The 26928-nt window shown below is 41.7% G+C and overlaps 1 protein-coding gene across 1 annotated transcript in view; it reads left to right on the top strand.

The window, feature by feature from the left end:
- DCX (doublecortin) overlaps positions 1–26928 on the top strand; it is a 115035-nt gene that overhangs the window by 79177 nt on the left and 8930 nt on the right. Inside the window, exons 4-6 of the mRNA XM_045996547.1 lie at positions 39–141; positions 2173–2310; positions 17667–17761. Of these exons, the coding sequence (XP_045852503.1) occupies positions 39–141; positions 2173–2310; positions 17667–17761 (336 nt within the window). The remainder of the gene's footprint in view (positions 1–38; positions 142–2172; positions 2311–17666; positions 17762–26928) is intronic.

The following is a 26928-nucleotide window of genomic DNA, read 5'->3' as shown; positions in this document are numbered from 1 at the left end:
TATCACATGTAAATCCAATGTCTCTGCTCTCTCCACAGGTAACCTGTCTCCATGATTTCTTTGGTGATGACGATGTGTTTATTGCCTGTGGTCCTGAAAAGTTTCGCTATGCTCAGGATGACTTTTCTCTGGATGAAAATGGTAAGCACAACCACTGGACTTCGTTGTTCCATTGTTCACCCTCCTTCTCTCCCCTAGTATTTCCATGCATTCATATGGCCCAGAGAACATTCATGCACAGACCCTCAAGGGCAAATATTGTTATTCATTCTCCTGTATGTTGGGCTGCATGAGTCACTAAGTGAAAGGTTGACTGAATGTCCCAGATTCCCAGCCTCCAAACTCAATAAAACTCACTCTCAGCCCCAATAGTGACCATATTTCTCGAACCACATATTGTGTCACCTGGGCTGACAGGTGCAATCAAACTATGGGAAGGAACATTTGGAGTCAGAACTTGGATATTATATGTATAATTTTTTTCTAGTCAACATCCTCCAGTGACTTGGCTCATATTGATGGTTCCAGTTTAGAAAGATTTTCCACTAAGATTTTCCACTAAGAACACTAAGATGTTCTTAGTTTTAAATCTTTCCCCTCTTCCTGCTTTCTGGCTTGCTGCCCCATTCCCCCTGCTTTGTGACTCAAGATTCCAGAGGTTGTTAATCTCAGGAAGGAGGTAAACATCTGCCCACCTCCCTTTGCTTGAGTCCAAGTTCCAATGTGGAAGTTAATGGTGAATTAGCTCATACAGCAACAAGGTTAGGATATGATCCTGATGGGAAGACACATTCAAAACATCTTTCCCAATTATGAGGCGTAACATGTGAGGAAAACAAACTGAATTGTATTAATATAGACTTTACCAACAGCTCGAGTGACAAGGACCCTGACAGAGGTGGCATTTCTGCTGTGTTCACTTTGAGAAGAGACAAATAGCCATAAAACAGCTAAACAAATCCCAGGCTATCTCCCATTTCCTATACCTTTTATATCTCCAGCTCTGGACAGTGATCACTGAAGTTCATCAACCAAAACAAGAAGTAAAATAAACAAAAATGAGCTTTCTACTGAACTTCATTTCCCCCAAAAAACTCACTTTGCCAGAAAGGATCCACTAATCTTTGTGGGTAATTAATATTTCAATAAATCTTTAAGTAGGAGGTGACAAGGAAGTGTCCAAAGAAAAGACTGTCCTCTACCTAGCCGTGTGGTTCCATGTTGAGCATCATGGCACAAGACCGGAAAAACTACACTGGAAAGAACACTAGATTGGGACTTGGGAGACTTGGTTGCTAGTCCTAGTTCTGCTGTTTCCTTGCTTCATGGCCCTAAGCAAGAGGCTTACACTCTTTTTATAGTCTCATTAGCAAAGCAAGTATGATAATTCTCCTAATGCATTAGCACGATCAGTGTCCCCAAATTGCCACAGTAAGGACTCTGAGTGACCTGCATAGGAAAGGTGCCCCAAGCATGGCAGACTGAAGTTGAGGCAAGTTGCAGAAACATTTGGCAGATGCCCCTACACACCCAAGAGCTTTCTGTAAACTCTGAGCGACAGAGTCACTGCTGGATCTTTGATTTATTAAACCAGCACAGGGATTTATGATCATGCACATTGAAAATCAAAAAGAGGTCTTCAAATGCATGGTGGTGGTGATGTTAGTGCCTATATATAAAGTGACATGACATCCCTAATATGCCTATTACAATACATGGCATGTAATGAACAGTAAATGGTAACTCCCCCTTCTTCCTTTAAATTATTCATGAATATTTCATCTGTGTGGCTGCAGCCTCAGAGCTGTCAATCTCTTCTTCAAGGAAATTAATTCATTATGTCAACAGGTGCTATTCTGAGACGTGGCCGGGGTGCCCACAAATGATTGAGTTGACTATTTAATAACCCACCCAACCTGCTTTTCAACTTCTTCCCTTGTTTCCATAATCCAGGGATTTAAACACCTCGCTTGGCCCAGATGAATTCTGAAAGTTTCTCACATGCCTCCCCGCTCAGGGCCATCATTCCTACCAACAATGAGGACCACCTCGTAGTCCTGAACCATTGGGTACTTTGGCCCATGGTGGTTTTTCTAGTTTCCAGAAGTTGGTAATATGCCAAAGGCTCCTTTCTCCCCTGGCTTTACTGCACCGTCTGTTCTTTTCTACCAGAATGCCGAGTCATGAAGGGAAACCCATCGGCCACAGCTGGCCCAAAGGCATCTCCAACGCCTCAGAAGAGTTCAGCTAAGAGCCCCGGCCCTATGCGCCGGAGCAAGTCTCCAGCTGACTCAGGTAACGACCAAGACGGTGAGTGCTCTTCTCCTAACTGTGCACGCTGACTTCATTTATGGAGGCCCCACAACCCTCTGCATGCAGGGGAATGAGTTCCTCATGAACACCACTGTGTCTCCATGATACCAGCTCTCTCAGTTCAGAGACTATCCAGCCAAACTTGTTTGGAGTCATGGAGACACAGCTATGACCCCCAATTCTACTCAGATGGGTTCAGACCAGAAATCTGGCCTTTTTGTCATGCTTGCTGTAATGCTTATTGTCATATTTGTTTTCATAGTCATCATCTTCAACATCAACCCACAAAAGCAGAGTCAAGGAAATAATCAAATCAAGCATAAACTTGAAATAGAAAATCAAAATCCAAAACAAAAATGTAAAAAAAAATTGCCACCCCGAAGTGTCAACAGAGTTGACGCACTTGAGCTTCAAATTTGACTTTGAACCTTGTAGAAGTCAAAACAAAAAGAGAAAAGAAATCATTTGCATCATTCTCACAATGAGAAAAAAAAATTACATAGGCCAGGTTCTGAAAGGAAACACAGAGATTTGTCACACAGGATTTTAATTAGTGGATAGTGAGTGATCAAAAATAAAATGTGGTCTATGGATCACTGCCAATGCATGAACTATTTATCAGTCTGTGACAAGATTAGAAGCTTGTGCCAAATGCAAATTATGCCACTAAGCAAACATTTACTTCAGCTGACTCTTTTTTTTTAGCACGATTTTTTTTTTTTTTTAAAGAAAAGCAGCAGTGTGTTCTTTTAAGTTCGGGTGCAAAAGCTTGCACCCATGGTTTGAGTGACATTGATCTGAAAGGTGAAAGGCCATAGAAGTTCAAATTTAGAAACTTAGTAAAGTCAGGGACAGACAGTGTGAGTTCTTCATGGGAAGTCAATTGTACAGTCCAGAAGACTCACATCCCTCACCCCAAGGCTTGACTGACCATGAAAATTCTTCTAGCCTGGGAGTCTGGGAGCTTTGGGGCAGAGAGCACAAATGCCCCTTCTCTCTTCTTTGGTTTGAGACAGTTTGAGCAGCCTGTTCGCTTTGAAATGCTCGTGGCCTAGAAAAACAGCCTGTCCTGCTGGCCTCATGCTGCAAGGAACATGCACAGCACCAGCCATATTTTTTTTCCCTTGGGCAGAAGGAACTAAACTGTGAAGAGGCAGCTTGAGATTTTCATACTTCCGTGTCTTTGCTCATCCCATTTCCCTGCTCCTGGAATGCCGTCCCTTGAGCTGACCACTCCTCTCTGCTTGAAAATGTACCTGTTCATCATTCAACACGTCAAATAGAAATAGTTCCCATTCTCTGTCTGTACTATCAGAGCATGTTCTTCATGTATCTGGGGTAATATTCACCACTGTGTTGTAAAGTCTGTATTTACCTGTCTACTACCCCCTCCCCCTGACTAAATACTGGTCCCCTCAAGGGCAAGTTGTCATGTTCATTTTGTATCCTCAGTGCTAAGCACAGTGCCTGGGTCCTAGCCGATGCTCAAATAATGTTTGTGAATGAAGAGATGTGTAACAGTGCCTAGTTCACCCAGCGTGGTGCTAGAGACTTAATTAGCTTTTAGGGAATATTTGCTAAAGGAACAAAAGTGCATGTGTTTGGTGATATTTTGGTGAAGTGTACAAAACAACACATGAATCTATCTAAGCAAATTTATATGGGTTACACTATGAAGACCTAGGTTTTAACACTTGGGTTAAAAATGAAATTATTTGTACAAATTCTAGGCAGGGCTTTGCAAAAAAAAGAATAGACTTTAAACACTTGGTCAAGATTCATAAACTCTGGCAATAACTGCCTAACCAGTCATTTTTTTCAGAAATATCACTGACCACTCCTGGGATTTTTAATCTATATTATTTATCTCTTGCTATGAAACAAATTACCCCCAAACATAATGGCTTAAGACAACAAACATTTATTATTTTATCATTTCTGTGGGTTAGGAATTTTGGATTGCTTAACTCTGTGGTTCCCTCTGGCTCAGGACCTGTCATATAGTTGAGGTCAAAGTGTCAGTGGGGGCCGCAGTCATCTAAAGGTTCAATGGGGACTGAAGGATCTGCTTCCAAGATAGCCGTGAGCAGGATCTTCTCCCAGAGAGTGATTCAGGAGAGTGAACAAGGAAGATGTAGTACCTTTCATGATCTAGTTTCCAAGGCCACATACTATCACTTCTGTTTTAGTCTATTCATTAAAAGCAGTCATTAAGTCTGGCCCATAGTCAAGGAAAGAAGAATCAGTCTTCACCTCTTGAGGGAAGGTGGACTTGTTTTTAGACTGCCAACAATTTGTGGACCTATTTTTAAACCACCACATAACCTATTAGTTAAAAATGCTAAGGCGGGGGCGTCTGGGTGGCTCAGTGGGTTGGGGCCTCTGCCTTCATCTCGGGTCACGATTCCCGGGGTCCTGGGATCGAGCCCTGCATCGGGCTCTCTGCTCTGCAGGGAGCCTTCTTCCTCCTCTCTCTCTCTCTGCCTGCCTCTCCGCCTACTTGTGATCTCTGTCTGTCAAGTAAATAAATAAAATCTTAAAAAAAAAATGCTAAGGCAGCAGCAGCTTGAAGTCAATAGATTCTCTGCAGACTGTATCCAGGTGGGTTATCCAGCACATGTGAACACAACCACCTGTAATTAAACACAGCTTAAACATATGTCAAGTTATTGATCATCAGCACTGCCTGCAGAATTTCCCTTCTAGAAATTATGCACCTCACTGACTCTAAGATACTAGAGACCAAGAAGAATACATTAGGACTCAATGAATAATTGTCAAATTAAAAGGAGTTATAATAGATTCCAACCCAGACAAAGGCAGGCAAGATCTGGTTTTGCTCCTTCAGAACTCCCTTGCTAAAAAGAAGGAATGAGTAGAGACTCACACACGCAAGATAAAAAGAGTAACCCAATTTGGGCTCAGCGGGTTAAAGCCTGTGCCTTCAGCTCAGGTCATGATCCCAGGGTCCTGGGATCGAGCCCCGCATCGGGCTCTCTGCTTGGCTGGGAGCCTGCTTCCTCCTCTCTCTCTCTCTGCCTGCCTCTCTGCCTACTTGTAATCTCTATCTGTCAAATAAGTAAATCTTTAAAAAAAAAAAAAAGAGTAACCCAATTTGAGGCAGGGAAAGGAGACTTGACTTGGTAGATACAAGAACCACAAACAGCTCTTGCTCCCTGTCAGCAAAAAAATCTACAGTGGTATTCTCCTGAGAGAGAATGTAAATCTTTATTTTTTTAAAATATTTTATTTATTTGATAGAGAGAGATCACAAGTAGGCAGAGAGGCAGGCAGAGAGAGAGGGAAGAAGCAGGCTCCCTGCTGAGCAGAGAGCCCAATGCGAGGCTCGATCCCAGGACCCTGAGATCATGACCTGAGCCGAAGGCAGAGGCTTTAACCTACTGAGCCACCCAGGCACCCAAGAATGTAAATCTTTATTTCAGATAGTTCATGAACAGAAATGAAGCCAAACTCTAGTCTAACCAGCCTTAATGGCAATTTCCAGAATGTTTGAGCTCATCACAGATGATGTGTCTAGATCTTCCGCATGATTTCAGGCCCAATGCGTAAAAGGATTTTTATAACATGACCTTGTCCATTCCATGGCAGTTTAGAGCCATGTCCAGGCCATCCATTTAGTGAACATTCCACAAAGGCAAAGCTGATCTCAGGCAAAACAGTACTTTAGGTAAGGTTTGGATTTGACATACCCATTTTCCCCTTCCCACCACCACGTCACTCAGGACCATTCCAAGCTGCAAAGTGGAGGGGGAGAGTATATGGAAGAGGAGAGAGAGGCCTCTGTGTAGGAAGGCCCAGTGATATCATTTCCCAGCTTTTTTACTTGGGACAAATTTCTTACCTTGTCTAAGACTTGGTTTCCTATTTGGTTAAGACAGAATTCGCATGTCTAATAGGCAAAAATCATTTTCCAGTATTATCAGTTATTTCCAATTTCTAAAGTTGTGCAATAGCTTCCATGGAATCAGAATTGAATAGCTAGAAGGATGAGCTATAGACAATGCATAATTTTGCATCAGGAAGTTTAAGGTATTCCTGAGCTCTCAGCAAGGGATGTAGGCGGGTTAATACACATTTAACCGAAGAATAATGGTGTGGAGTGGGGCTGAAATTCTCTGTTCTTTTCTAGGACATGGCAGTGCCGCCCTGTTTCCATCCTGGGTTTGTCTGTCTTGGATCTGGGACTTGTGGGATGGATTCACATTTTTTACATTCAACCTGAGTAACCCAAGGTTGAGGAAGATAGGCCATTTCCAGGGAATTTTAACTACCTTCCTTTGAAGGCAAATGACAGCCAAAAATGTTCCTTTGCAGCAGGGACTCAAACCAAATGAAACATTGGCTCAGTTCAGGTTCAGCTAAAGGAATGTTTTGATGTTCTAGTTCATTAGAAAATACATAGGTTTGATTCTGGTTTGAACAAGTTTGCTAGATTTTCAGATATTTTTTAAGAAGAACAGAGCAATGGAATTGGGAGAAAGCAAATATTTATTTAAAGCTATAAAATAAAACAAATCTTTCCGAAGAGAATACTAGTGAATGAATAAGAGCAATGAGTCAGTTACACATCTGTCCATATATATGAGTGTACATTTGATCCAATTCATGGTTCAGTTAATATCTGGGTTCGGTTTGCCTTGAGGTTTAGTAAATTGATGTGATCTGGTCTGTAATTTGCATCATCATTTGATTCCTTGGTCCTTAAGTTATCTTTCTTTTCCTGTTCTTCCCATGAATAAATCAAACTCTGTATACTTTATTCCCTTTGAGTTCAATTCCCACTCCTGCCAATACTGAGGGCACCCCAAATGGAATCTGTCTGTTGCTAAGCCCTACACGTGAGTTAAGGAAGGATTCGGTTGTCTATACAATATTGCTAGAAGGAGCTCTCATTCTCTCTGGGCAGAGATGATGGACTCTTAGAATCCAAGTCCCATTAGCCATGTCTGCCTTTAAAGTAGGACAGGGAACTGTGGTAGGCAGATCAAATCTGAGCCCAGAGGTCTCCTTTGGGGGGTTTGAAGAAAGCTTGTATAGTGTCCCCATTTGGATTAACCCAGGAGTTGCCATTTTGGTGGGCAAAAAGACAAGCCCAGCCTGAGAGCTGCAGGAAGACCTTTCTGGGACGTCTTTTGCTGTTTCCATTTCAGCCGTGAACGTGTTAACTTTTCCTTTTTTGCAACTACCCCCAGTTGAACTGAATTGAATTAAAAGGACAAAGTAGCTAGTTGCTGGGAAGGAATCTTTTCTTTTTCTTTCTTTCTCTCCCCCCCCCCCCCCGCCCCGCCCCGCCTTTTTTTTTTTTTTTTCCTGAAGGAGCCTCCAAGGAAGCTAATTACCAATGCTGGTAAGCTGAGAGAATTGTAACGTGATAATTAGTTCGCTGTTGTTTAGCAGTAAGTCATTGTTGTAGCAATTCAATATTCCCCACCATCCTTCCCCCAACCTATGCATACCTAGTTCTGAAAGTCAAATCTTCCCTATTCCCAAAGCCCCAAGAAAGAATGGATTCGCTACCAAAATATACAGCCTTTGTAAGGGGAGGTCAAGGGACACAAAACAGCAGTGAAGCAGCGGGGTGTGTGTGTGTGTGTGTGTGTGTGTGTGTGTGTGTGTCCATGGGAGAATTGTATCCAGGAGTATTTCTCTTCTGAACCCAGGAGGCTGCTTTGAATTGCCTAAAGAGGGACCTGGCTGTTCTGCCCTTCCTGAATGTGGCCATCTAGATCAACTCTGTCCAGTAGAAATATAATGTGAGCCTTGTAGATCATTTTCAATTTTCTAATAGCCAGAGTTAAAAAGGTCAAAGAAACAGGTGAAATCTGTTTTGATAATATATTTTATTCAACTCAATATATCTAAAATATTATCATTTCAACATGCAATCAAAGTAAAAACAAATCTAAGGAGATATTTTCCATTCTTTAAAAATCAGGTTGTATCTTATACTGAGTACACATCTCAATTCTGGCTAGTCCTGCTTCAGATGCTCAAAAGCAACATGTGACTAGTAGCTAGTGTACGAGACAGCACAATAAATTTCCTCTTTGTCTAAGAGAGGCTCAAGGTAATAATCTTTGACGTAGATGAGATGCTCTGCACTTTGCAAAATACTTCCGGGTCTGTCACCTCCGTCATCATGCATAATAGCACCATGGATGAGGTTGGGAAAGGAAAATTAGACTGGGAGACTAAGATGGAAAGATGTTCAGTATCTTGTAGTCTTCTCAATGCCATGCAACCACTTGGTACCCAAGAGCTAGAGTCCAGCTGTCCTGACTTCCAGGCAGGCAATCCTCACACTGTCCTTAAGGCAAGGTTTGGAAACTGCAGAGTTGTAAATAGAAAGGTCTCTGTTGGCTGGTCCTTGCTTCTCTGCTTCCTTCCACCTTCCTTCACCTTCAGGCAAGGGTTGTGGGGAAGCTGGGTAGTGGAGTGGGCTCGGTGTCACTCTTTTTGCTTCATCAAGCATAGCTATAAGGAATTAGGCACCTCTGTTTCCAGTGCCTGGTCCTAGATTTCCATCACCTCCCCTACTGTCACTCTAAGGGGAAGTGGTGCCCTTGGCAAAACTGTGGGAAGAGAAAAGGATCTCTTGCCCCTCGCCCACTCTGATTCTTTCTAAAACCACAGTTAATGTCTAGTTTCAGTAAAAGAACTGCCTTATGTCTAAGGCAACATTTCCATCATCATTGAAGAACCACTTAGGAAATTGTGGAAGCAAGCGATATAATGGAGGTCTCTGAGCACACTGTGGGGCATGGTATGTGGTGGTGTTGACCCATCTCCCTATAGTAGGGGTTCTATCAACCTGCTACAGTCTGGGACTTGTGTTTAAATATGACTGAATCTCTAGAGTTTGGGTGGGATACCTAGTAGTGCTAGGTGCTACAGGGAAAAGGAGTAAGACAAATTCCCTGTCACTAAGAATTGGAGAACCAGGAGATACATAAATTTGATAAAAAATTTACTTACAAATACTTATATAGTACTTATGAGCCAAGCAACTGTTCTCACCACTTTATACGTATTAGCCAATTTAATCTTTACAACAACCTTGCGAGGTAGGCACAATTACCCACATTTTGCAGCTGAAAAAGCTAGAGCACATGAAAGCTAAGTGACCTGCCCAAGACCATACAGCTAATGTGTGAGAGAGCTGGGGTTTGAACCTAGGCAATTTGGCTCCACAGTCCATAGTTTAACCATTGCACCATGGTACTGAATGGGAATTAATAGTAATGGTTTGTTTAAGTGCCCAGTGAATGGGAGATGAGGGTGGTAAGGCTAAGGGAAGTCTTCCTAGAAAAACTGGGGCTTGTAGGAGGGTTATTTCAATTGGTAAGGAAATGGATTATTTCTGACAGGGGGTTAAAGCATGAACAAAAGAGCAGGGAAGGTGATAAATATAGCATATGATGGCATAGGGAGGCTGCTGTTAAATCTAAATCTTTAGCCCCAACCTTCCTTCCAGATGTTAATCCCATGAATGCCTTCCAGACAATCCTACTTACGCGTACCAAATACAATGTGTCTAAAAACCAAAAACATTTCCTCCCCCAACTCCCTGCCTGACAATAGAATAAATTCTATTCTCTTCCCTGGGTCCAACGTCTTTACGTTATCTTAGATTCTTTCTATGTTTTACTCCTTCAAGTCCACCATACGCTCCTGTTGTGGAAACTTTGAAACATCTCCACATCACTCACACGGGAATTCCTTCCTTCCCCTCATCACCTGACACCAGGTTTACTCCACAGACTCTGAAGTAGCATCTCTATTTCAAATCTTGGTCCCTTTATGCATCTGGTGTGGTGCCGCCATATTCTCACCCTAAAATGCATTCCCATCATGTGACAACTCCCCCTCCCCCCACTGCTGCAGAGCCTTCAGTGGCTGCACACAGCATGCATGGATCACCTCCATGGTAATGGCTGAGAGAGTAAAAAGAGAAATGCAGGGGGCTGAGTGCAAGGACAATGTTTTCAGGATAATTAAAATGCAATAAAATGCAGAAACTAAAAAGCAATGGGCTTCACTTGGGAAAAACTTCAGTCCTCTAATGCCTGACTTGCCAGACAAAGAAAGTCCTCTGTCCGTAGAGATTGATAAATCATCCCTTGTAAAAGGGGGTTCCCTTACTCAGTGCTTATAGGTTGCATAGTTATTCATGTCCTTCCATTTCTAGTTGTGGCAGTATTAAGAAAAGAAGATGTCATTATGAAGCCTTTTCTATGCGCTAAGGCACTTAGCTAAGGATTTCATGTATAGTCTGCCGTGTAATCCTCAAAACAACAATGACTGAGTTAAGCAGTCTTTTCATTCAAATGTTACAGATGTGGCAACGGGGACCTACAGAGGTTAGGGAACACCAGAAATCACACATATCCAGGCTGAGCCATGATTTAGAACCTTGACTGACTCCAAAACCATGTGTTCTTTTTGCAGATTAAGAGCTGTGCTGTGTTTTCTAGTTTCTACCCCATGAAAACAGTAGTGAGCATAGACAGCAGGCTCACTCTGCCGTGCTCTTAGCAAAACCACCTTCAACAGGAAACAAATGTTGTCAGCATTATCAACTCAGAGGAAATAATCCTGGCACTCCAGCAGCCTCCTTACAGATGTCCTCTTCTTGTGGGACATTGATCTGTGTCAAAATATTGCAGGAATGGGTGTCCATATTTGTTTTGCAAATTCTTCTCTCCTGATTTAGAAGATTCAAAGCTGTATGCTGCCCAAGACTCTATAGGAAATAGATTTAGAATTCCACTTCCAGCTTCCGAATTGACAGTATCTCACAACCTATGACTTAATTTGTCCAGGGAACCAGCCCTCTGCTGGGATCCATGAGGAACTATTCCTGTGCCCTCAGTTCTGGGCATCCCTTGTGGATGGGTCTGGGGATAGGGGCACAGTTTTTCCACTGAGCAGAAACAATTAGCCAAACCAGTCCAGACACCCATACCAAGCGTGTCTTTTGAATGAATGTGTAAAAACCACAGGCTCTGTCTCTTGGCCTTGTTCAAAGTAAGTTGAAACCACCTTGGTTCTACTTGGATGGCTTTCCAGTAAAACTCCCTGTATATGTAGGGAGAAAACAGGGTGTGTTTGAACTGGAATGAAAGAACATTTAGAGCATCTCAATATGAGGAAAATGAGGAAGTGGCTGAATTATTATGTATTGAGATCTCTTTCTGCAAGGCATTAGGGAATGAGAGCAGACAAGACAGAGAACCAATCACTACAAGGTCACAGTGGGAGGCATATGATGTCGAGACCCCAGAGGCCATCATCCATTGAAGATAAGCAATTTTTCCCCTTTAAGCAAGTCCTACTGTCTCTGAACCTCTCTATTCTTGTGATTAAAAGGAGACCACTAATTCCTGGCCATCATTTCTTGGGTTTATCAGGAGAATCATGTGAACTCATATATGGTAAAATGGTTTGAAAACAATTGTAGAAATACAACTGCAATTGTTAAGATGGCTCTTAAATTATTGTCATGGCTTTTTTTTTTTTTTTTTTTTTTAGACTGGTGGTATTTTTAGTGAACAATGTTTCAAAATTACATCCAACCAAAACCAATAGGTTTGATTTTGAGTTGAGGTCAAGTTTTGGGATTAGAATAGGAGGAAAAGCCAGAGCTAAGTGAATGAGCGTTATCGATTTGGTCTCCCGGCAAAGGCTGGGTAAAAAGCAGATGCCAAGCCCCGCCTCCCTTTCTTTTCTGTGCCACTCTGGCCATCCAAACTTGAATCCATAAAGTATAATGACTTGTTTAACTCACTGCCCAGACAGTTCTATAATTGCCACACCTGGACTACTTATACCCACCTTACACACAGCTGCATCCCAATTTCCAGGGATCAATTCAGCCTCCAGGCAAGGGAATCCATAGTCTAGGAGCTCAGGATCAACTCTGCTTGCCTGGTGACCATACTCTGTCCTTGGCTGCCCATGCCAGAAATTAGACTCTCTCCTTGTTCTTTGGGAACTAACTCTACCTGTCTTATTCCTCACTCCTGGGAACTCATTTTCTACCATACACATAAATCCCTGTGAATAGGTATGTCGGCCTAGTTACCTGACCAGCCATCTTTTATTTGGGTTCGTCTTGCTCCATTCTGACAGAGCCAAGGTTTTGAAGATGAGCACTGGGGCAAGGGCAGGCATAACGATTCAGAGAAGCTAGGGAAACAAGGCTGTATGCCAAGCCAAGCCTGGCTATTGTGCTGCATATTTGAGGGCAGCAGCTGAGGGGAGTAATGGTGTGACGGAACTTACATGCCATGCTGGCTGCTCTGTCTGCTACTGTTTCATGACATTGTCTATCATACCCAGTCATTTTGGCAAATAAAAGAAGCTTCTTGTTAAATACTTTCTAATCTTTTTTTTTATTATGTTATGTCAGTTACCATACAGTACGCCATTGAATTTTGATGTGTTCCCTGATTCATTGTTTGCATATAACACCCAGTGATCCATACAATATGTGCCCTCCTTAATACCCATCACTGGGCTCACCCATCCCCCCACCCACCTCCTCTAAAGCCTCAGTTTGATTCCCAGAGTCTATAGTCTCTCATGGTTTGTCTTCCCCTTTGATTCCCCACCCCCCTGCATTTTTCCCTTCCTTCTCCTAATGTCTTCCTTTCTAATCTGAACTAGGTAAATAGAATAAAAGTCTGGTAAATATATGTAAGCTCTAAGCTCTGGTGTCTATTTCTACCTTGTCTTATTCCTCTCTTTTTTCTTTTCTGTCCCCTTCTTTCCTCCATCAGAAAGTTGTCATAGGACATAGGAAGGAGTCCCAGAAGCAATTCATTTATAAAAGCAAGAGAGGTGGAGCAAAAAACAAAAACAAACTGAAACACACATAGGATTTGGAATCAGAGAGATGTGTTTTCAAATCCTGACTTTACTATCTCCAACTGGAGCCTCTCTTTCTTCATTGGAAATGAAAATACAACTAAAAGAGACTGTATTGGGGGGGGGGGTTGGTGTGTGTGTGTGCACGCACAGTGAGTGCTGGCTTATCAGACACTGAACAAATGCTAAATATTATCTTGTGTTTTATTGATAAGATTGATAAAATGGCCTAGGAGACTGAGAAGTCCTCGATGTACCTTGTTATATAGAGAAAAAACTGCCCTATACAATGAGAAAAAAAGGAATGAAAGGATTTGGACTCGGAGGAAATAAAAGTCACCACAGTGAGAGAAGAGAGTAGTTCTGAGGAGGGAAAGGAGAAAGATAAGTCAAAGGGCGCAAAGTCTCCTTGGGTGCATCCCCAAATTGCAGTTGAGAATTAGAAGCTCAGAGACAAGAGCTGAGGGTATTTAGTAAAGAAGAATGAAGGACAATAACGGATGTCAAGGAGTGGTGTTATTTCTGGCCACTGTCTCAATGAACTGTCATGGCCGTCCATGTGGATTGGCCAGTGTGAGACCGTGTACAGTTTTTCAGACCCTATTTGCACTTTTTTCCTGCTCCTTCTCTTACTTGACATTTATATGAATTGGCTTTAGAGTCCATATCAAATGGCACCCTCCCAGGTATTTTTCCCCTGTGTGAATGTATTTTTAATCTAGTCTGTAAACATAGGGATCCTTCAGCTTGTGAAGACTTAACATCTGCTTGTGTGTGTCTACATTCTCTCATGTCTTCATGTCCATCTTTGGGATTTAGTCCATCAGGACATCTGGTGGGGGGAAAGAAGTCTGGGCAAGTGTTTGCATTTTCCAACACTGAAGTGGGTGGCAGTTAAGATATTAAGAGACTGATTTTCAAAATGTTTGGTGAATGTGGATGACAAAATAAAGACTTTTATTATAGGTAGCTTAAGATTAATTAGTCAGAGAGTGGCAGAGAATCAACATAGACACATACACAGACTAGACAGAGAGGTATTGATAACATATGGATTTATGTATTACTTCTAAAGTGTTTGAGGGAGAGAGTTTCCAAAAATATTGAGAAAAGTACTGAAAGTTGCACAAGAACCTGTCTGTGCAGGTTTATGGCCAATAAGTGGGTGGAAACTCCCTTACAGACATGCTTGTGGCTCACAATTTTCTCCATTTTGGCAAGACCAGTGGCCTCACCCTCAGTTAGATAAGAGTGTAGGTGAAAAAGATCATTTTTACACGGGGAGTATGGCCACCACCACTGTGTAGCATGGCTGACAAATGCTGGGGAACTACAATCCATTGTTGCCAAAGGATGCATCGATCCCATGGAACAAAATGCCAGAACTTACCTGGGGATGCCCACATCTGTGAGACCATGGCTGAGGTCAGGGCTCTTTGGGAAGACTTGCATTATGTCAGCTCAGACCGATCTCCAAGATTGTTCTTTAGCTTGTATATTATAGGTCAGGTCCTGCTAGGGAGGCCTTCAGGCACTGTAGGTGGCCCCGCAACTCCTTCCTTTTCCTGTAATGGACTACTGTACCCCACTGTAGCTCCACACACTCTTGCCTTTCCCACAGCACTTCCTTCATTCACCAGAAAGCCTAGTGCCCTGGCCAAGCCTAGCACCCAACATCTCCATGCTGGTTGGCACAGATCACCTTCTTCTTGGCATGGCTTATCAGTGCATGCACATAACACTCTAAGCTATTTCTCCTATAGGTCTTTATCTTCTGCCTTGTCCCTTCTCTCCCTCTCCATTGCTTTAAGTCATCATCCCCTCTCACCTGGACTCATGCAAAGTCTTCTTTTAAAAAAATTATTTTAAATAAGAATTTAAAGAGAGTGAGGGAGGGGCAGAGGGGGGAGAGAGGAAATCCCAACCATGCTCCACGCCCAGTGTGGAGCCCAATGCCAAAATCAAGAGGAGGATGCTTAACTGACTGAGCTACTCAGGTGCCCCTGGACTAGTGCATTTTCTTCTAACCAGTCTCTTTGTTTCCACCCTTACCCCAGCCCATCCCATCCAACCCAAACTTTATCAAAGTAATCGGAGCAGTAGTTTTAAAATGCAAAATTGGGAGTATCACTCTCAGATTTCTTTCACAAGTGAAACTCAAACAGAAGGCCCCACAAAAGGCCCCCACAGCCCATGTCATCTCCCATTTCATGTCCTGTAACTCACTATTGGCACCTTGTTTTTGAGCCATTTTAAGCTATTTGTACTCTATAAATGTACAGTATTCTTTTACCCTCCCATGTCCTTGCCCCTACTGGTACAATCTTAAAGGCCAGAATACCCTTTCTGGAAAAAAAATAGAATACCCTTTCTGCCCTCTGCCTAAGCAGTTCCAATTCATCTTTTCATAATGGCTTTATTGAGATACAATTCACATGAGAATTGACTCCTGTAGAATGTACAGTTCAATGGATTTTAGTTTAGCCATAGAGTTGTGCGATTTTCACCACAATTGCCAGAACACCTTTATCCCTCTAAAATAAATTCTGTACTTATTAGCAGACACTTTTAATTTCTCCCCAACTACCCACTTCAACCCTGGCCAGGACCTGGCATCCATTAATCTACTTTCTGTCTCCATAGATCTTTCTCCCATTATTCCAGAGTCATCTTTCAAGGTTTTTTTTTTTTTTTTTCTCAGGCATTACCTCCTCCTGTGTGCCTCCCAGTCCCCTGATTTCAAAGCCTCTTCTCGGGGGTTTCATAATTACCCCTGCGTGGGTCTGCTGTAGTACTTAGCCCCCCATATTCTTGTTTGAATCACTACAGGAAGTGAGTTACTCATCTCTGAAACCCCAATGTCTAATACTTGGCCTAGTTTAGAGAAAGCACCCCGTAACTACTGGCTAAATGAATGAATGACTTGCAGGAAGCCCTGACAGGGAGGAAGATCTCTCTGTAAGTGGGTGAGAAAGGCATTCACTAATACAGAGCTCAAGCCAGACAGTGGATACCTATCTGCCTAGTTTTCAGCTTATTTGCACTTGGATAGACTCAGCAAACTCCCCACTGGTGTGTCTTCCATCTCTACAGTTGATACACAGGTTCCGGAATCTAAGAAAAACATTATCCTATATGGAGGAGAGGAACTATATCCTCAGGAAATATTCATGATACAATAGTTTAAGCAACATTCTCAGGCCATCCTCCTGCTTAACTTTCAGAATTTTCTATTCTCTCTCTCTCTCTCTTTCTGCCCTTCCTTCTTGTTTCTCTCCTCCTCTCCCTCTGCCCCCACATGCTTTGGGATATTTTTAAAGAATCCCTTTACTTTTAAAGCACGTTTCAGAATATCTCTGATTAACAATGTTGGTCTTTAGATTTAAAAAAAAATTAACATGAGATGTCTAAACACGAATCCATTCAAAAGCTGTTTAATTGTTTCATTTCCATGCACTGCATTTTTTTTCACATGATTAGATCTTGAAAAAGCTCATTAGCAAAGGGAATATAAAAACAACTTGCAAACACAATGGAATATCAAAATGTTACATACTTAACCATCTCCTTTTCAGCCTTTTGTTGGCCTAGAGAGAAATGGGGGTGCACCCTAACTCTGCCCATGGCTGTATGCCTTCCTCCGGCTCCGTGTCTTTCTCCTGGTTTCAAATTTCCTCATTCTTTTCTTCTCCTAATCTCTTACATCCCCCCCCCTTTTCATTGTCTCCCTTCTCCACTCCTGATCTCTTTCTCTCCCTCATTTTTGATTCCCTCCTCTGCCCATCTTGGTCTGCAGGCCTTTAGTGTCTCACAAACATTCTTTTCTATTCTTCTTCCTGAGTAGTTCCCTTTCTTTTTCCTTTCCTTCTGTTCTTTTCAGCCAGGATGAAGCCTGGAAGAGAGAGTGGGGCCGGGTGGGTGGGGGAGTTGGGGGGAGGTGAGCAGGGAAAGATAGAGTGGGGAGAGATTGACCATGGGGCTGTCTTATACCTGCCACATCAGCTGCCACCAGAGGGGATGTATCTCTGGTCTCAGTCACCCATTGTCCCTTCCCCTTTAAGGTAAGGCACAGAACCTCTTTTGCCTCACTTTTTTTCTGCCTTGTAACATTGAAACAAAATCATATGTTCCCAGACTACCTCCTGGATATGGTGTGAGGGTCAAATTTGGGAATGAATATATGAGAAGGATTTGAAAAGAACCAGAGCCCTGTAATTGGAAGCACTCAAGGGAGAGGTGGGAGGATTACGGCCCTGCACTGCTCCAGGATCTAATTAACCGAGGATTGTAGTTCTGGCCTTTCTGAGGAATGTGTTTCTTCTCACCTTTGTTCCGCTCATCAAATCACTTGGTTGTCTGTGTACCTTGCCTGAATGTTCTTAGTGTCTTTAGAGGGGAAGGAAAACTGGTTCCTTTGTATGCTGTTGATTCTTATCCCTTCCTTTTCTCTTGCCTCGGGCTAGCAAACGGGACCTCCAGCAGCCAGCTCTCTACCCCCAAGTCTAAACAGTCACCCATCTCCACGCCCACCAGTCCTGGCAGCCTCCGGAAGCACAAGGTATTATGTCTCTTATACCTTACTAAACCCCTTTGCACTCCAACTTCTTTGAGTGGCTGGGTGAGGGTCTGCTCAGCCAGCTACTTCAGCAATGCACCAAGGCCAAAATTTCCCTTCCTCTGGATCCTTGAGCTTGAAGCCCTGGGAATCACAGCAGGGCCCAAAGTTCCAGTCACTTCCATTTATTTCTCTGACTGCCCACCCCTCACATTTACCTATTTCCAGTTACATTTACCCAAGAGGAAGAGGTAACAAAGGTCCCAAATACCCATTCTGAGTTCATGGAGTCCCCAAATGATGGCTCGAAGGATGAGCTAAGTGCTTTTCACTCCAATTCAGAGGCACAGCAAAGAGGAGATTGAGGGCAATTTATGTCCCCAGGCACCAGTCAGTAGAAGAGACACAGACAGCAGTTAAAGAAAGTTAGCACTGAGTGACTCCCTTTAGATTTGCTGGACATCAAGATATGAACAGACCGAAGTTTCCCTGTATATGCTTCATTCCCAGGCAGACTCTGGATCAGTGCGGAGGAGAGGGCACATATACACTGTGTTGGTCATGCCTGGGCACAGTTGACACCTCCAAGTCATCCCAAATCAATATCCTGCTAAAATAAGGGAATTTGGTAAACTCATTAGTCCCACATTTCAAGAAGATTCCCACCCAGGAATCTCTTCCATATAGAAAATCTGGAGTGGGAGTGGTCACAGCCTTGAACCTCATCCCTGAGGCCACGTGAACGTGGTTTCTGCTCTGACAGCCACACTCTGGAGCAGCTTCCTCTAGAATTCTTTTGTCTTCTCCCTGTTCATAAGACTCAATATGAGATCGAAAAAGGCAAAAGGCCATGAATGTGGCCAGTTCCATCATGGAACCACCGATGTTCAGAGCTGAAAGAGATTTTAGATAGAGATAAATTACTCTCATTTGATTCTCTCGATCTTCTTGTGAAGATGACCTTTTGCAGGTGAGAAAATGAAGCTCCAGGAGGGTTAAGTGAATAGGGTGACATTGCTAGGTGGTGGTAGACATAGGACTGGCACCCAGGTTACCGCCACCAGTATGCCTGAGCCAGTTCTTGTTAGCTCATGAGAGCTGATTTTACACATCCCTTCCCCGCTCCGTGTTCAGTGACGCCATGTTGGTACCTAGAACTCAGCCGTGATGGGAATATTTGCATCATGGAAATCAGCACACACTACACACCAAGGCTGTTGTTTTTTTCCCCCAGAAAGTCAGTTGTTAAACATGTAACAGCACACTACTGCCCAACATCCATTTTCATTTCTCTACATTAGAATTTTATTTCCTGGTTAATCTGGCCATTACCTATTCCACTGTTCCTACTTCCTGTTCCATTCCTGTAATGTTTCAGTTTCTGGTACTGACCCTGACCAGAACCTTCTAATTGTCCTGCTCAGCTATTTGGTTTCCCCAAAGGATGATCTGCTGCACTGTTTGTATGGCCAGTGTTACCTAGAGGTTGTAGCATGGATGAAAACTACTCAGTTATTCTTCTGGGCAAAGCTTGTTAAGATGGACACTCCAAGATGGGGAGTAGCCTACTTCGGCTGTTCCACTCTCTAGCAGAAGCTCCCACGCTACATCGCTTCTTGCTGTGTCTTTGCCCTATGCATTTCTGCCCTTGCTGTCCTTCTGAGAAGACTGATATTCCCCAGCACCTTCCAGTGGCACCTTCCTAAAAGACTGGGGCAGTTGGGCCTTTATTTGGCCTGCTCTCTTGAGTTGTTCAGCTTAACAATTGACATGTTCAGTTCATTTCGGCTGAGGTCCCATTGTCCATAAGCCTGTTGAGGTGAGTGCTGGCATTGTTAAACTGTTTCTCCTGGTTGGGTTTGCAAACTTTGTGTGGGTGTTTCATTTTCTTTTGACTCAATTCTACAAACCAATTTAACCACTGAAGAACAAGCTATAGGTGGCAGCACTGTCAGAGCCTCACTGTGGGATTTTCAGTGTATACTTTTATTTTTTAAACGACTCTTTTTTATGACAGTGAAGCAAATAAACATTATATGATTTCCTATGATTTAAAGCAAATAATCAAATAAACATATGATTTCTTATGTGATTTAAAAGCAAACTTTTAAAAACTATTTGGATTTTGGTACACTTTTTTCTAACTTTTTAACTTTTTCCTCTGCTATCATTTTAAATTTATGTAAGATTTGAAGGAAAAATATAAAGAAGTCCTGTATACTCTTTGCACAGATTCACCAGTTGTTTAGATTTTTGCCCCATTTACTTTATTTTTTTGTGTTCTCTCTCTCCACACCACATACACACTTCACCATTTTTTTAACCATTTGAGACTAAGCTGAAGGCATCATACACTTTTACCTCTAAATGCTTGCATGTATTTCCTAACAATAAGGATATTTTCAGTCCTGACAATAGCACGATGATGAAAATTGGGAAATTTGCACTGCTAAGACACTATTATATGCTCTACAGCCCATACTCAGACTTTATCAATTGCCCCAGTCCCATCATTTTTCTGGTCTGGGATCCAATCCAGAACCACACATCATCTGTGGTTTTTATGTCTTTTTGGCCTTCTTTAATCTAGAAAAGTTCTTCAGTCTTTCTTTTTGATGGTGTATTATAGAAATGGAGAGTACAGCACAGTTCTTTGGTAGAATGTCCTTTGATTTAGATGTGTCTGATGTTTCCTTGTGATTAAGTCCATATGACACCTTTGGGGCGGAATTATCATAGAAGTAATGTCATGTCTCTCTTAGTGTATCCAATCCAGAGGCAACAGCCTCATGCTTAACCCTACTAATGATGCAGGGTGAACTGTTTTTTCTGAATAAGCTAAAAATTTCATGACCTTGGCTTAGTCCCCCTGGGCCTCAGGACTCAGTTTCTTACTCCTCCTTTTATATAGTTACCTGAGCCTTAGTTAGCACCATCAATGTCCTTGGGCAGTGAGCCTAAGCAGTTCTTATCTGAACTTAAATCCAAGTGGACCTGAAAGGTGTGAGTCATGGTGGAGACAGGAAGCAGGTGGCCGAGGCCATGACATTCCTCCTGCGCAATTGGAAACAAACTTGAAGTCCCAGTATCCCTTTGGTAACTTTTGATGGCTGTGGCAGGGCCCTAAGCTATAATCAGCCTCTTGGCTTCCCCTCTTAAGCAGCTCATGGAGAATCTTCTTTAATGCAGCTGTGAGGGGGTTAGCCAAAGTCCGCATACTCAAGTGCTACAATATGGACACAAAGTAAGTCCTTGGATAGTTAATGAGAACAACATTGTGCATTTCCATACTGCTTTATCCTTTTGCACATTTTCCTTTTTACCCTTGTGATAACACTGTGACAGAGATAAGGCAGGTGGCATTTCCATTTTAGAAATGAGGAAAAGGGGGTGCTGAGGGCAAAGACAACCCTAGTATGGTTCAACAATTTGGAGAAGGTAGCACATTAAAGATGGTTGAAAAGCCTAGAAATATAGGGAAACCCTTTTATTTAAAAATGTTTTCCAGATCAGTGATTGCAATCATGCCTTTAATGTGGAGGCATTTGGCTTGCAAAGTTATCCAGAGATCGGAGGGAAATATATTGGACATACTATTTGAAAATATAACTAACATTATTTAGATACACATTTTCCTCTATGTTTCTAGACTGTTTTTCTGTTGTCCTGTAAGTGTTTGGAGAGATAATTTGATGAATAAAGCAGGGTCCTCATCCTTAAATCACAGACACCACTCTAAGTGGATTTTGGTAATCAAGAACGGACAAAAGGGTGGGAAAGTCCTCTGCCTGGGGGACAGTGAGAGCTGGGGAAAGTTTTGCAGACTAGGTGACATTTAAGTGGGGCATTGAAGCCTGGGTAGTCTTTTGTTGGCTGGTGAAGAGAATGGGCATGCCATCATTAAAAAAATAATAATAATAAATCAACAAGAACAAAGCCACACCATCAGAAAAGTGCAGGGCACATTTGGGAAAAAGCAAACCCAAACCAGAAACCAGGTTTCTCAAAACTCCTCTCTGACTTCCTTTGGACTATAAGCTCCTTGGACCAGAAACCAAGATTTTGTTTTTTCTAACGCAATAGTATCGCCAGCACAGCTGTATTAGTTACAAACATTTTGTTCTGTAGGGCTCCAGGGGACTCAGCAAATGAATTTCAGGTGCAAATTATTTGTATTGTTAAGCAATATGTGTGTTTCTGTATTTCTACATATCGATCAACAAAAACAGTTGACATAATTCCTTTTTCTGAACATTGTTCTACTCACATAAGAAAACCTTTTGAATATGAAATAAGAGGATGGAGGACAGACTTACAGAATTTCATTCCCAAGCTTAGTCCTATGGATTCCTTCCACAGCCTGACTCTCACTTTATCCATCCCAAGTCATAGCAGCTACAAGAGCAGTCTCCTTCTGATTCTACCCCTAGGCCTTCCTATGAAATATAAGTCTGAAATAATCGTCTCCTATAATTATTCCACCAGCCAACCAACCACAATGAAGGTTCTGTTACATGAATAATCAAGAGCAAGGGTGAATGCTGAAACCCAGGGTTCAGTGTGGTAGGACTCAAAGTGGCCTCCATAATGAAAAGACCTTTAAAATTCCCAAGGAGTTCATGAACTTGACAGTGTCTAGCTTGTTTCTCTTGCTTTGGTCTAACTAATAAAAAACAAAATGCAATGATCTGACCTAGAGAATTTTAGAACCAGAAGGAAACTGAAAGATCTCTAGTCTGCATCTTTCCCAACTTACAGATATAGAAGCAAAGACCCTGTAAGGGGAAGTTAAATAGCCGGGATAGGCCTGGGATATAGGTCTCCCATGCTACATTGCTTCTTGTTGTGTCTTTGTCCTATGCATTTCTGCCCTTATCGTCCTTCTGAGAAGATTGACCTGTCCCAGCACCTTCCACTGGTACCTTCCCAAAGGCAGCTTGGGACTTTATTTGGCCTGCTCTCTTGAGTTGTTCAGCTTTTTCTCCCCCTGTTATTAGTATAGCCTCTCTAGCTCTCTTTTGATTACTATCTGCATGATAAGTCTTTTTCCATCCTTTTGCTTTCAACCTATCTGTGTCTTTAAATTATGTCTCTTTCAGGCAGCAGAGAGCTGGATCATGGGTTTTTGTTTGTTTGTTTTTTGTTTTTAAAATTCATTCTGCTAACCTCTACCTTTTAATTTGGTTGCTTAATCTATTTATGTTTAATGTAATTACTGGTAAGGTAGAAATTACATCTGCCATTTTGTTATTTTCTACATGTCTTATGTTTTTTGGTTCCCTTATTCTTCAATTTTTGCTCTTTTTTGTGTTAGATGTTTTTTCTAATGTACCATTTTAATCTCCTTGGTTTTCTTTCTTTTTTTTTTTTTTTTTTTTTTACTAATTTTGAGTTATGTTTTTGGCTGCCCTGGAGAGTACAATTGACATCTTAGTGCAATCTATTTTGGAATAATATCAACTTAATTTCAATTGAACATAAGAATATTTACTATAGTATGGCCTTGACCCTCCTCCCTTCCCCTCCTTTTGGGCTCCTATTAACATACAAATTACCTCTTTATGCATAATAAGTCCATCAGCACCCATATATAATTACCATTACAGGCAGTTGTCTTTTGAACTGGATAATAGAAGAAAAGAGTTACAAAAATAAACTTGTGTATTTTGTATTTACCTTTACCAAGTGTTCTTTCTTATGCGGATTTGAATTACTGTCCATTGTCCTTTCATTTCACCCCTGAAAGCTTCTCTTTAGTATTTCTTGGATACGTCTGCTAGCAATGAATGCCCTGTCTTTGTTTATCTGAGAATGTCTTGTTTTCTCCTTCATTCTTGAAAGATAATTTTACTAGATTTTCTTAAATGCCTTGATCAAATAAGGCTCCCTGCTTTGGCTTAGATGCTCTGTGTGTGTGTGTGTGTGTGTGTGTGTGTGTGTTGGGGCATGATTTCAATGCTCTTTCAGGCAGTTTGTAATTTTGTCTTAGCCTTCATTTGCTGCTTGTGCAGGGCCTCAAGGCCAGCCAGAGGTGAGAGATTAGGACCTTTTTAGGTCTTTTCTCAGAATACACCCAGTCTTGAAAATGTGCCATGTCACAGAGATTCCTGGGAGCATGTGAATATGTTGGAACTTTTCAAAGTCTCCTATGGACACTAATTCTCTAGCTTTTCCTTTTAATGTTTGGAGCAGCTTCATTTACCCCAACAGTTTCCTCTTCTGCAGCTGTGATTTTAAACACCTGAAAAGGTGACTCACAGTGAGTGTGCTCTGCATTAGGTCAAATAAAGAGTGTATGAATGGGAGTTTCCAAGGAGCTACCAAACAAGCCAAATAGTGACAATTCTCTGTGAATGGGGCTTTTTTTTTTTTGTAGGGGGGGAGCTCCTAATTCATTCTGCACCATCTCAATACTAGTTTGCTGTTTTCCAGATACTGGAATTGGGAGGCTGTTGGGCTTTCAAGGCTACCTTGGAGTTGGGGAGAGGGAGAAGGGAAAGAAAATAAGCTAAAGCACTACAAATTTTGATATTCTTACAGATATTCAGCCATTTTTCTTGAATAAACACTTTTTGGATTGCTGAAAGCTTTTGGTTAATTTCCAGAGTTCTGAAAATGTTGGTTTTAACAATTTTTCCAGTGTCACTATTGTAGCAGATTTTCAAAGAGGCTTTCTTTGCCATTCTGGAAGTCTAAAGCTCGAAGATACTTTTGACTACATTCAATTTTCACTTTATTCAAGTACAAAATCCCTTCAGAGATGGGACCAGATTGTATATCACTTTCCCTGAGTTCAATTTTACAAGTTTTTATTGAACTTCTATTGTTTCCTCAGCCTTGCACTTCCCGTTTATCAGTTTTATAAGAGACTGTGTTTGGTAGTTTAGAACAAGGGTGCCAAATACTGCCTATGACCTCGTTGTTTGGGGATGGTCCTCCAATATGAAAAAAGAAATGTTTTTTAATATCTTTAAAGAGTTGTAAAATAAAGTACGAACAAACAAGATGGCATGACAGAGACCATATGTGACCAGCAAAGAAAGCACAAAATATTTATTATCTAGCCTTTTACAAAAAAGTTTGTGAGCCCCTGATTTACCATGAAGGGAAGCCGGGTTGGTGAGAAGTGAGTCTGTTTGCTATACTTGCCTTTCTTTTGTTTTTTAATGATTGTAGTCCCTTGAGGGTCCTAAATAATGGTCAAAGAGGTAGAAGAGACTTTACATATCGCCTTTCCAATACTGAATTTTCTTGATGAAGACACCAAGGTTCAAAGACTTGTTCAATGGCACAGTAGTACTAATTCCAGGACTAAAAGCTCAGGTTTCTGAATATACTTTGTTCCTCTTTCCATTGAAGCTGCCTAAAAATTTTCTTATCCCTTCCTTCTAAGCAAAAAAAAAAAAAAAAAAAGCAAAAAACCTTTTTTTAAACATCTTAATTTCAGGTAATCTTTATACCTAACATGGGCCTCAAACTCACAACCCCAAAATGAAGAGTCACATGCTCTACCGACTAAGCCAGCCAGGTGCCCCATAGAAAAAGCCATTCTTAGCATTAGATAAATAAGTCCCTCTCTTCCCTATTCTTATCCTTCTTCCTCATCTTCATTTTTCCCTCTGACTCACGGAAAAGCTGTATGCTCCAATTATTTGGACAATTCTCTACCTAAGAGAGATTATACCAAGATGGATCTCTTAAATATCCAGAGTTGACCCTAAATTTTTTGGTTCCCTTCAGTATCTTGCTGATAATGTGAATGATAACAGTGGTTTTCAAACTGTTTCATTTGGAGATGGGTGAGATTCTGCCCCCCCCCATGTCTGATTCAACGACAACAGCTACACTTGTATTTATTTTATGTATTGGGCTTCCAAACAAAATCTCATTTGAATAGAGGACTTAGAAGGAGGAGAGAGAGAGATTAAGAGAGAGACAGAGACAGAGATTTGAAAATCACTGATTTAGATTATGGGTGAAATATGTCCAAGAAGAATCACAAGTATCTCCAAATACAGCTCTGAGGACAGTGGGAAAAACTAATGCCATGTCCTCTTCCCATCTCCTCAAGATGTAGACAAGTCTTGGGCAGTATTGGAGCCATGGACTGTAATTCCTGGTGCAAAACAGAAGAGCATCAGGAAATAAGTTGCAAGTAGGCAGATGGGGTACATTTTCTGGGTTAAGCATTTGTTCAGGACCTGGCAGTTCTCTGGGAGCCTGAGATGAACTGACACATATATTCACAACTGATTTTTGACAAAGGTGTAGATTCAATCAAAAGAGGAAAGATAGCCTTTTCAATAAGTGGTGCTGGAACATTGAATATCCATAGAACAAAAAAATGACCCCTAACTTAAACCTCATGTCTTATGCAGAAATTAACTCTAGAAAGAAAAAAAGAAATTAACTTAAAAAATGGAAAATAGATGTAAGTATAAAAGAGGTACAAAGGTGGGGTGCCTGGGTGGCTCAGTGGGTTAAAGCCTCTGCCTTCAGCTCAGGTCATGATCTCAGGGTCCTGGGATCGAGCCCCGCATCGGGCTCTCTGCTCCGCGGGGAGCCTGCTTTCTCCTCTCTCTCTGCCTGCCTCTCTGCCTAGTTGTGATTTCTCTCTGTCAAATAAATTTAAAAAAAAAAGGAGGTACAAAGGAAACCTAGGAGAAGATCTTGTGATCTTTGGCTAAACAAAGAGTTCTCAGGTTTTGACAACAAAAGTACTATCTATAAAATAAAAAGAATAATAAACTGTACCTCATGAAAATTAAAAACTTTTGCTTTGTCAAAGACCATGCAAAAGGTATGGAAAGACAAGCTACAGAATGGGAGAAAATAGTTGCAAGCCACATAGCTAGCCAAAGACATATATAGACGATAAAACATCTTAAAACTCAACAGTAAGAAAGAAAAAAAAATATTAGAAAATGAACAAAAGACCTGAAGAGGGGTGCCTGGGTGGCCCATTTGGTTAAGTGTCTGATTCTTGATTTTAGCTCAGGTCAGGTCTCAGGATGGTGAGATTGAGCCCCTTGTCAGGCTCCCTCCTCAGTGTGGAGTCTGCTTGAGGTTCTCTCCTTCTCCCTGTCCTACCCTCTGCTCATACTCTTGTCTCTAAAAAAAAAGAAATAAGCAAATAAACAGACAACATGAAAAGTTGTTCAATACCAGTA

Source organism: Meles meles, chromosome X (assembly GCF_922984935.1).
Source record: "Meles meles chromosome X, mMelMel3.1 paternal haplotype, whole genome shotgun sequence".
Classification (NCBI taxonomy): domain Eukaryota; kingdom Metazoa; phylum Chordata; class Mammalia; order Carnivora; family Mustelidae; genus Meles; species Meles meles.
Note: the sequence above shows the minus strand (reverse complement) of the source record. Positions and strands in the feature narration are given on the sequence as shown.